At 44.2% G+C, this 11,070-nt stretch overlaps 1 protein-coding gene across 1 annotated transcript; it reads left to right on the top strand.

Annotated features, from left to right (window-relative positions):
* Window positions 1-766: 766 nt before the first annotated feature.
* Window positions 767-7,083, top strand: FGF23 (fibroblast growth factor 23). The gene is made up of 3 exons (XM_015411180.1): window positions 767-989; window positions 3,942-4,045; window positions 6,691-7,083. Exons 1-3 carry the CDS (start codon window positions 767-769, stop codon window positions 7,081-7,083), a joined length of 720 nt encoding a protein of 239 aa, XP_015266666.1.
* Window positions 7,084-11,070: the final 3,987 nt, after the last annotated feature.

Consider the following 11,070-nt stretch of genomic DNA (forward strand, 5'->3'; position numbering starts at 1 on the left):
CAAACTGACCCTTTCCCAATTGTCCAGGCTAATCAAATTATAGGCTCATTCGGCCCTCATCCCTTACACACACGCAAGGATACAATGACACCCTCGAGAGTCACCCTCCATTCACACATGCCGTTCCAGTGTAGAGGGAACGCAATGAAAAGGCTGATTCTGTGGCATGCGGTGTCAGCAACTGGCAAGTCAGGCCTCGGTGCCCGGCTTAAGGGCATCAGCTTTCGAGGCCTGAAAACAGTTCACTCAATTATGGTGTGTAGCTTCAAGGTGCCCCTTGCTGGATTGGGGCCCCGGAGGATTGTCAAGGCTTCTGCCTGAAACGGTGATGTATTCTCTGGAGGGAGACCTCTGATGGCATGCCACGGCAAGAGACTGGGCTAATCCTGATACAGTCAGTGGGAAGCCTTCTGATGTCAGAGCTTTTTTCCCCCCAGATAAGGCTTGAACATATGATTAGTGTCCCAAAGCTGGCTTTGGAAACCGCACACACCTCCCCAAGAAACCTACGTGCATCCCCCGGGGCTGTTGAGGTCTCAGGACATTCCTAAAATATTGCCATCATAAAACAAAAGGATGTGTCTCACTGGGTGTCCCCCCCCCTTACGTGATGTCACACAGCTGCCCTTTAAAAAGCTGCAGCAAAAATTGTAGGGAACCCATCTGAGGATTCAGACTCCAAAGAAAAGGGAGCTACAGAGGGAGGGGGGGGAAGGGACGGTGTCAAGTTTCAAGGTCCGGCCTCAGCCACTAAGGAGAGCGAGCCATGGGCCAGGCCCCTCAGTGCGGCTTCCTGGAGTTCATGCTGCTGGCAGTGTGCAGCTGGGAGGGCATCGCTGCTTTCCCAAACGCCTCCCCACTGCTCAGCCCCAACTGGGGGAACACGGACAGCCTGCTGCACCTGTACACGTCCTCGGCAAGGAACAGTTTCCACCTGCAGATTCACTCCAACGGCCGTGTGGATGGAAGTCCTCACCAAACCGTTTATAGTAAGTAACAGGGGAGCAGGTGGGGAACTTGACAGCGATGCTTGTGCGCTTGTGCCTACTTAGGAGCAACACGGAAGAACATTTTTTAATGTTACTTTTTTGCTGTCGTCATAACTGACTTAGGGCCACCCAGTCGGGTTTTCACGGCAGGAGACATTCAGCAGTGGTTTGCCATTGCCTGCCTCTGCGCAGTGAACCCGGGATTCCCTTAGAGTCCGATAGCATCTTTAAGACCAACAAAGTTTTATTCAAGGTGTGAGAATTTTATTAGTGTGTATAAAGAAAAGGGGAAAGGGGGAAGGAGGGGAGGAAAGAAAATAAAACTTTGTTGGTCTTAAAGGTGCCATCGGACGCTAACTTTGTTCTGTTGCTTCAGACCAACACCTTGATCTGCCTGGATTTTCTTGGAGCTCTCCCATTGGAATACTGACCAGGGCGACCCTGCTTAGCTTCTGAGATCTGATGGTATCAAGCTAGCCTGGGCTATCCAGATCAGTCCTGAAGGAGGAACATTAGAGCACATTTTTGCCCCTTCTTCTCTCATAACACCAGAACTTTGGATCCACCAATACACCTGACAGTCGAGTCAGGCCAGTGAAAAGAAAATGCTTCTCCGACCAGAATGCATGACAGAGTTATGGAATTCACCGTCACTGTTTCTGGTGATGCTCTTTGGGTCAAGCCCTTTCCAGAGGACAGAACAAACGGGGTAGCTGCCAGTTCCTCATTCATTCATTCATTCATTGATCTGCAGACAGCCTCTTGCTTAAAGCTCTTTGCACGTGGGGCTCTCTTAGGGATTCTGGGTTTTTTTAGGGTTCTCCATTGCACAGAGAATACATGCATGTGCACAGCACAGCAGAGATTCCCACCCCAATGCATATTCATTCTACGCCCATTATGATCAGAGAAGCACTCTAGGTAGCTTTTAAAGAGGGTTGGACCTATTCATTTGTTATTTGAGTTCTTGAATCTGTAAAATGATTCTATGTAAAGAAATGCATACGTTTATAAAGACTAGGGCAGCTGACAGTTACTAGCAATGACAAATGAACAGAACTTCTATTTCAGAGAAAATATACCTGTGAATAACGGAGATAGGACATTCTGCTTCTGGTCTTCCAGGAAGCATCTGGTTGGTTACTGCTGGAAAGCAAATACTGCCTACATGAACCTTGGTCTGACTTGCTAGGATGTTAAATGTTCGTTATGTGCTGTGCCCAGAGGGCAATAAATGAAGCAGAACAAGTAAAGCCCATCTGATGATTTAAGAATAATTGTATAAACTGGATTGCCTGGAAATAAGACTCACCCAAAACAATGGAACTTGGTCCAAACTAAACAGGTTTAGAACTAGCGCGGGGGGGGACTTAGCGCTCTCTCTCTCTCTTTAGAAACTGTTTGCTCCTAGTCAGGATTCGATCTGGGCAGTTCAGGGGTTGTGGCATTTGGGGATCAATCCGAAATAGGTCTACTTGGAAGTAAGTCCCATTTCATTCAATGGGGATTACTCCCAGGAAAGAGTCCTCAAGGCTGCAACCTTAGAACCGTGGGATTTCTGTCCCTATCAGTGTTTAGTAGCAAAGGGAATCTGCCATTTGTCATACAAAGATGACCCACATTGTAACTTGTTGGAATTTCCACCTCTGCACAGCTCTGACAGGTACAGTCTTCCCTCCTTGCGGCTAGGAATACAAAAGAATTCTGCTTGCCAACAATGAGCTGTTCTAGCATGTCCAAGGTCCATGGAAGATCCATGCTCAAGTTTAGGCTTGACGCAGGTGGCAAAGCCCTCAAATTCTGCTTGTTTTTTAGAGTCACTTTATATAGAACCTCAAAGATCCAGGGGATGATGAATACTGCCCTGTCTTAAAGAGTTGTTGTAAAGGACAGCAACAACAAAATGGGTGTGAACAAAGCACTCTGAACACTATTTAAATGCAATATCCTTACAAAGGCCATATGTAATCATGCCCACTTTACAGATCAGGAAAATGAGACAGCAACTTGGCCAAAGGCACCCAAGCAAGAATTGGAATCTCTAGTTAGAACTTTTATGTCTGTAAAAAGCAGGAAATGTATTGTAAATGTACCTGATGTTCTGTTACGTAGCTCAGAGGAAATGGAAACCAGGCAGATAACTTTAAAGGATGCAATTCAAATAGCTAAAGCATTTTAAAAGTCCCAACAACCTCAATTGGGACTTTTAAAAGTATATAATGTTAGCCAGATTGTATGCTGAAATTGAGATACAGCTGGCATGGTTATCCATTCCCCCCCCCCTGCTTTTGTGGAGTGAAATGATGGAACAATCTTCATCACTGGAGTCACTTGGATGCAGGACAGGGCCGTCTCCCTCGGCCATCCATCTTTTTTTTCACAACAGCATGGAGAACAGTTAAAAAGCCCATCCAAAGGTGCACATGGCTTTATCCAGAATATAGTGGGCTGCATAGGCTATCCTTGGGAGCAAGTTCCTTAAAAGGCTGGCATTTGCACATGAGTGTTGTGCCAGGAGTCCACAAACTTAACAGTCCAGTCTCCCAGGAGACATTTTTCCCACTTAACCTTCAGGCCAGCGGTGTGAAACTTTACTCGTCTGCCTGCCTGCCTATGCCTTGTTAACAGATTTTGTGTGTGTGTTTCAGAATCTGTAAGAAGGCATCAGCTATCCAGGGAATTGCCTTGTAATTTCCACCCATTAGATCTAGTCTTGCAATCCGGAGCAAGAGAGAATAGATCCGCTCCATCTTCTACATGACAGCCCTTCAGATACTTGAAGACTGCAATCATATTTGGTTGGGATCCAACCCCATGTGTTTGGATAAACTTTAGAGAGGTCTAATGGTGGCCAGACAAAGGTGCTAGAATTTATGAGATGCTGTTGGCCATGTCTCATTTAAGGTGTGAAAAGACACCCTAATATCTGACTACTCAATTTCCCTTATTCAGGTGCCCTAGTCATCAAATCTGAAGGGGCAGGCTTTGTTGGGATCAGCGGTGTGAAAAGTGGGCGCTATCTCTGCATGGACCTCAGCGGGACTATCTTTGGATCGGTAAGTCTTCCTCAGGCATAATTTAGTTAGGCATGCAAAATTATCTGGTGCCCTTATCCCAGTGACCTGTGCTCTGGTTCTTTGCCAAATGAATTGACACAGGCTGGAATAGTTGTGTTCAGGGCTTAGGGACTCATATGCAAGCCTCCAACTTTCTTCTGCCAATGCTTCACCATGACCCTGAGCATCCCAGAGCTGTGCCATAGAGGTGGTGGGGAAGGATGCAACTCCCCCACCCTGCAATAGCACTAGAGATTTAGGTTTGCTTTTGCAAATCCTGAACTTGACATGGTTGAGAGTCTGTTGGAAATAGACAGGCAACCATTAACAAGATGGTAACTTGCCTTGGCACATGTAGCTGCTCAGAGAGCAAGTGCCTGATAGGGATGAGTATGAATCAGGAAAATATGGTTCGGTTCGGTTCATGGTTTGTGGTGTGCCCAGTTCGCAAACCACAAACTGTCATGGATGTTTAGGGGCTAAACAAACTGGTAGAGTGGCCCTCTAGCATGCTAGAGACACCAAACTCGCAAGAGATCTCTGGCTCTCTCTCCTCTACCTGCCCTCCAAGTTTGGTGAGGATTGTTTCCAATGGAGGGGGAAAGACAGCAAAAAAGCAAGGGCAATAAAAGCCCAGCAGAACAGACTCAAAGTCCCAGAGAATCTCTGCAGTAGAAACTGAAGGTGGGGGCATTTTTGCAAGCCCAGGAGAACCAGTGCAATGTGCCCAGCAGAACACCCAGCCAGGACTAAGGTCAAGCCAGAGAATCTCTGTAGTAGAAACTGAAGGGGAGCATTTTTTGTGAGCCTAGCAGAACCAGTGCAATGTACAGAGTGCCCAGCAGTACCAGTGCAATCAAAGAGTGCCCAGAAGAATCCAATGCCATTGTGGCAGTGCCAGCGCAACAGGAGTGATGTGAAGTACAGAATCATGATCCAAGCAGGGGGGGGTTGCAAGCTCAGCACACCCAGTTACAATGTGCAAAATGCCCAGTGGAACCCAGTGCTTAAAAGGACTGCTCTCAAAGCACAGTCACAACAAATCCAAGAAGGGGGGTGGGATTTTGCAAGCTCTGTGGAAGAAAATAAGAAGGAAACACAAAAGAACATGGGCAAAGGGGGGGGGGAATCCTCTTGAAACTGACAGGACTAGTTTGAAACTGATCCCCCTGTTGCTTCTTTGGTAAACATTTAGATTGAGTAGAGACAGTCTGTCTAGAAATGTATCCATTCAGGAACCTCCGCGAACAGCTTGAAAGTTTGTGGAAAGTTTGTTCCAGTTGACCTGTCACACACACTTCACTTCGCAAACCACGAACTGGCCAAAATTCATCAAAACTTTAGTTCATGAGTTGGTTCATGCCCATCCTTACTGCCTGATCTGCCTTCTCCTCTTTCACAACAGAAAGGAGAATGTCATTGCTTTTCTACTGATTTCCTATTTTCCTGCAACAAAATTCTCGGTAAAATGTGGCAGTTTCCCCCCCCCCCCAAGGGTTAGTTTGCATGTGTGTGTTACTGAGAAAGAAACACTGGTCCTCGTGCAGCTGGCATAGTTGAAAGAACAGAGATGAGACAGGGGTATAGGGAAAGGTTGATTGGTGACTGACAGCGCCATGCTAAGCAGAGGCACACCCTTTGAAGTCCAGTGAAGTCACAGATGTAACTCTGCTTAGGATGGCACTGTCAGTCTCTCTTGAGCACTGCTGGACATCTTCTATCAAATACAGTCAAATGCTGTTACCATTGCATGTTGACGATTGAATGAAGTTGATATATCATTGCATATCAATTATCAGTTATTATCAGCAGGGGCCATGGCTCAGAGGTAGAGCATCTGCCTTGCATGCAAAAGATTTCAACTTCCATCCCAGGCATCAACAGTTAAAAGAATCAGGTCGTAGGTGGTATGAAAGACCTCTGCCTGAGACCCTGGAGAGACGCTGCCAGTCTGAGTGACGCTGACTCTGACAGACCACGAGTCTGACTCAGTAAATGGCAGCTTGATGTGTTCACATTATCCTCAAATACAAAATTTCAAAATCCATTGTCATAGAAGGGCAAAAAGATATTCAGAGAATATTCAGCATCAGAATTTGCAGCTGAGAATCTTGATAGGGTTTTTTTTTAAAGTCAAGTACCTTTAATGGCATAGTAGTAAGATACATGGCTATACAATAACACAGTATAGATAGGGTTTTTTATTAGGTTAGTTTTCTTTGGGTTGGTTGCTTGAAATTGACTTTAAATTGCAGCTACATATGTGTGTGTGTTAAGTGCCAGCAAGTAACTTACAATTTATGACGACCCTATGAATTACCGGCCTCCAAAACATTCTATCACCAACAGCCTTGCTCAGGTCTGACAGACTGAGTGCCGTGGTTTCCATTACTGAGTCAATCCATCTCATGCCGGGTCTTCCTCTTTCCCTGCTACCTTCAACATTTCCTAGCATTATTGTCTTTCCCAGTGAGTCCTGTCTTCTCATAATGTGACCAAACCCTGATAGCTTCATTTTGGTCACTTTAGCTTCTAGGGAGAGTTCAGGCTTGATATGATCATGAACCCACTACAAACATATACGTCTTTTCTAAATACACACATTGCAGCTCTAGTTTTAATATTGTCCCAATTGTTTTCTTCAGCACTACTTCAGTTATGAAGACTGTACTTTTAAACACTGGACCCTGGAAAATGGTTACGATGTCTACCAGTCTCCAAAACACCACTACCTAGTCAGCCTGGGCAAAGCGAAGCAACCTCTGTTCCCTGGTATGAATCCACCACCCTTCTCCCAATTCCTGTCCCGACGGAATGAGATTCCTTTAATCCAGTTCAACACGCCAGAACCTCGCAGGTTTACCAGAGATGCCAACACAGATCCCTTGGGTAGCATCATCCCAGCACCAACTGGCATGAGAAATTCCCAGAAGTTACAAAATCCCTGCATGCAACCAAACTCGCTGCACCATTCTGCTGCGGTCAACAGCATAGACCCGCATGGTGCAGTCATCTGCAGGAATAGCCTTCGTGGTTAAATCAGAGCGGGAAGCAAATCAGGGCAGCACCTTCATTGCTGCATTGACCCAGAACATAACCTGAACAAATGTTTCGAAAGTCCCTATTGAACTGCTATACAGCCTGAAAACATTTTTTTCCCAGGTAACCTATTCAGGATAGGACTTCAACTTTTTAAAAATGTAAATGATGTGTCAGTGCACTCACAAGCCCTAACCAGAATTATTCTTGAGCACTTTTTTTTTTTTAATTTGGTCTTCCTTACACTGGATGGAAGGAGACCTGAAGTTTTAAGGTGGTCATCCACATCTGTTTGAAGACCCCTGGGCAGGAAGAATGGCTTCTGAGATTACTTCGGTGTGTCTTCCCTAGACTGCGGTGTTCAGTCAGCCTCTGTACCTGTTGACGTTGTGCAAATCTTCTCTTTCTCACCTTTAACTAGACTTTGGCTCAAATTTAACAGAGCGCTTAAGGAGCAGCTTTTTTGATGGCCCAAATCTCAATGATCACCTGTTTAGTGGGAAACTATGGCTAGTGCCACAGGGGTCTCATGGCCCAATTTGCTACAGGGCTTTTAAAATATCCCAGTCCACCCCCGAAGTTAAAACTGTTTGAAACACAGCACATTGGAGCAACTTTTGAACTCCAGTCTACAGCCTGAGAGCCATTCTTTACCATACGAGGTTTTCTTCCTCCTCTTTCTCCACGTCTTAGACAAAAAGTCCCACATGACAACACACACAAAAAAAGTAGCAGTGCTGCAGATGCAACCAACTTTGGGGTGTTTCCCAGCTCTGGATCTCCCCCACCCCAACTGAAGATCAATGTAGGTAACACACGCTGGTATGCAGCTTGGCAAGAGGGATTTTAGCAATACTTGAAAAAAAAGTAAGAGTTGTGGAGCATGAATACAAAATATACTCAGGCCCATGGGTCTCCTATGGCCTTGTGAGCCCAGAATGTTAAACCACTGCATAATTCAGCACTAGAAGTCATTCATATTCTTTACACACCATATAGCAGAAGGTCTCACCACAAACTGGCATCATTCTGCTGGCATTAGTCAGAAGAGCCAGCCTCTATGACTGGCAGAATCATGTGAGATAGCTCTGAAGGAACTGGACCACTTCAGATGGCAGACTATTCACAGCTTTTTAAAAAAGGTCCCATAGACAGAAAGCTAACTTGGCAGGGAGAAGGGCCTTCACCCATCCCTTGCCTTGACATGCTAATTGTTTTTAACTTGGAGCACAATCAAACAAATCTGCTGCAGGCTGTTGATGCAGGAAAAGCCACGCTACACTGTCTTCTGATGGTATGGTTCATCTTTTACTTCTCTTGGTTAGCACCAGCATTTTCATCTTCAAGCCCTGGTACAATTAAATAATCCTACGTGTTATTTAAAAACGTTTATTTATTTAAAATATGTCTGTGCTGCCTTTCTACCCAAATAGGGTCTTCAAGGCAGTCTTCAGATTTTTCTGTGGCATACCATAAACATTTGTTTCTTCTGCTACAGTAAACTCTTCCAAAGGCTAACCCTCATTGATAGTCAACTGGTCCATTCTGGCCAAAACATGGACTGCAACCAGGATCCGTGTCAGTCAACCTAGGCCATCTTTGGGGGTAGACAATTAGATTTCACTGATTTAGAGTTGCACGATTAATTCATGCTTAGAAGGACTACATGCTGGCCTATTTTTATTTTATTTTTGTTGTGTGTTTTTAAAAAAATCCTACCTTTCCTTTCTAGCCCAAGGTGGCTGGTAAATTGCCTACTATATGTACTGGACTGCACTACTGGAAAATGTAAAATGGCTTTCTCTGGAAAAATGTAATTTTTTAAAAAAGATGAAGCAACTAAAAAAATGTACGTGTTTTAGAATGAACTGTTCAGAAGGAGGACATCACCTGCTAACAAGAAACAGGGTTAATGCATTTTTTATATTGCCATATTTATTTATTTATTTGAATGATTTAGTTACTGCGGGCATATTTATGAATATTTATGATGATGCATTCCTCAAATTTCCTTTTTTTTAAATGAAGATCTAAATAAATGTTTCATTTTTCTTAGAAAAAAAATGCCTTGTATTGTGGTTTTTAAATTCCTCTGCCTAAGTATCTAATGCAGGTAGTCCAAACTGTCTGCTGTGAGAAAATTAAGAGCTGAAAGGACTGCAGTGCTTTTCCAAGACACTTATCACAGGATACTTAAGAATTCTGCCTTTGTCATAATAGTAACATGCATCTGACAAGCCAACATATGAGTAGCTGGAATCACTCATCGTTACATCTCCCAGTTTGCTTTTTCCATCTTAAGATCACTCTTTAAGAGTTCCGGTCCAGAGTTTAATAGGATATCCCCAATATCACTTTTTAGGTCTGGGGGTCTCCACCTCCAATGATTCTGTGAAGTTTAATCCTCTTATGTTTTCTTATCTGACTTTCTGGTTTGGATCCAGTGATGCATGAGCAGAAAGGGAAACGTACTCAGCACACCTCCACATGGGCAAGGAGTAGCCCAGCCGATGCAGCAACACGGAGTGTTTTCTATATAATTTCTAATGAAATGAGTAGAGGAAATAGTGGAAGGTACAGCAGACAGCTTGCGTGATTTTATATAACTGGCTTTTGAAACTGCATACAAATAAATCTTGCACACACGGGAAAAAATGTAGTGGGGTGCAACACTGCTTTAAAGCAGAGCAGGCAGACAGTAAGGAGTAATTCTGGTGTTTCCATTTAACATAAAGATATGGAAATCTTCTGTCAGATCCAACCCCATGTCCTCTTTGACCACCACTCTTGCATGCCCTTCCCAGTCCCTTCTATGGTGTTTACACCTCAGAATTCTGAGATTTTCCCCGTTCCACCAGATTTCTGTAATACTGAATATAGCTATACTCTCATTTAGCGCCAAGCAATCCAGCTTCCTAATCTTGGTTTGCAGGCTTCTAGCATTTGTGCATAAACATGTACCTTGTTTTTCCAAGTATTCTTGGTGCACACGTTTTCCCATTGGTCTCTTTACAGGACTGTCATTTCCACACACCTAATAGAGTTCTAGCCTGTCCCTATTTGGATGATGTAGAATGTTTACCACATCATCTAGGATCAACGTGTCATCCCAAACCTCCCCAGCTCTTGACGGCTGTCTTTCAAGAGCAAATTTAAAAACTCCTGTGCAGCTTTTGGCAACATTACACATCAGCAATCTGGTTCCGTTTCAGTTCAGGTTCTTTTTAAGCATTCTGAAAGCAATCCCATAAAAAGAAATCAAAGATAATGCTGGGTCAATAAGTGGAGTTGAATGCCTTTATTTTAAAAAAATACCCATTTCAACAAATGAAAACAATTAACAGACTCTAGCAGCTCTGCATTTACATATCTACAGACAGCGTCAATCTCCTGAAGACAGAGGAACACAACGGTGACAGGGAGGAGGGAAATCACAACATACACTCAAGGAAAAAAAGCTAACAGATTTTGCATGAATATATATAGGGAGTCCCCAGGATACTACAGACATAAGAGGGAATGTCCCTGCCAGCAGTTTTTTGAAGGACAAACGTATTTTTGGCTACATGCAAATTTTACATTATACATATGGAGGACAGATAACTGTGCTCATCAGAGCATCAAAGTGCTTCAAGAAGTTTCATCCTCTCTGCACTGCCAAGAGGTAGTTAAGCATGTATATCAATACCTTCACTATCGTCTGGGAAAACTGAGGTATGGAACAAAAGATTTCGCTAATCCAGGTGTATCCTCCAAGCCGTCCTCACAAACCTTTTAGGCTCTTACTTGATGTGCCACTTGGCCCTGGCCTGCGGACGATGCAACGTGTTAGAAGGGTGGCCCAGGCTGACAGATGATTGCACAGGGAGCCAGTTTGCCCCATTTCCCTGCGTTTTTTGTGATATGGCTATTACCTTTCATTGTCCCTTTTGAAAACTGGTTTTATTGTCAGCAGAGGGGGGGGGATGATAGTAGTGTGCAGACAA

The sequence above is a fragment of the Gekko japonicus genome, unplaced genomic scaffold (genome assembly GCF_001447785.1).
Source record: "Gekko japonicus isolate JY-2015 unplaced genomic scaffold, Gekko_japonicus_V1.1 scaffold944, whole genome shotgun sequence".
In the NCBI taxonomy this organism is placed as follows: domain Eukaryota; kingdom Metazoa; phylum Chordata; class Lepidosauria; order Squamata; family Gekkonidae; genus Gekko; species Gekko japonicus.

Excerpts from the sequence above, each read along its gene's own strand:
- FGF23 (XM_015411180.1), top strand. The coding sequence starts at position 767 with ATGGGCCAGGCCCCTCAGTGCGGCTTCCTGGAGTTCATGCTGCTGGCA. Across the intron at positions 990-3,941 it reads TCCTCACCAAACCGTTTATA|GTGCCCTAGTCATCAAATCT; the intron begins GTAAGTAACAGG and ends TCCCTTATTCAG. Across the intron at positions 4,046-6,690 it reads GCGGGACTATCTTTGGATCG|CACTACTTCAGTTATGAAGA; the intron begins GTAAGTCTTCCT and ends TGTTTTCTTCAG.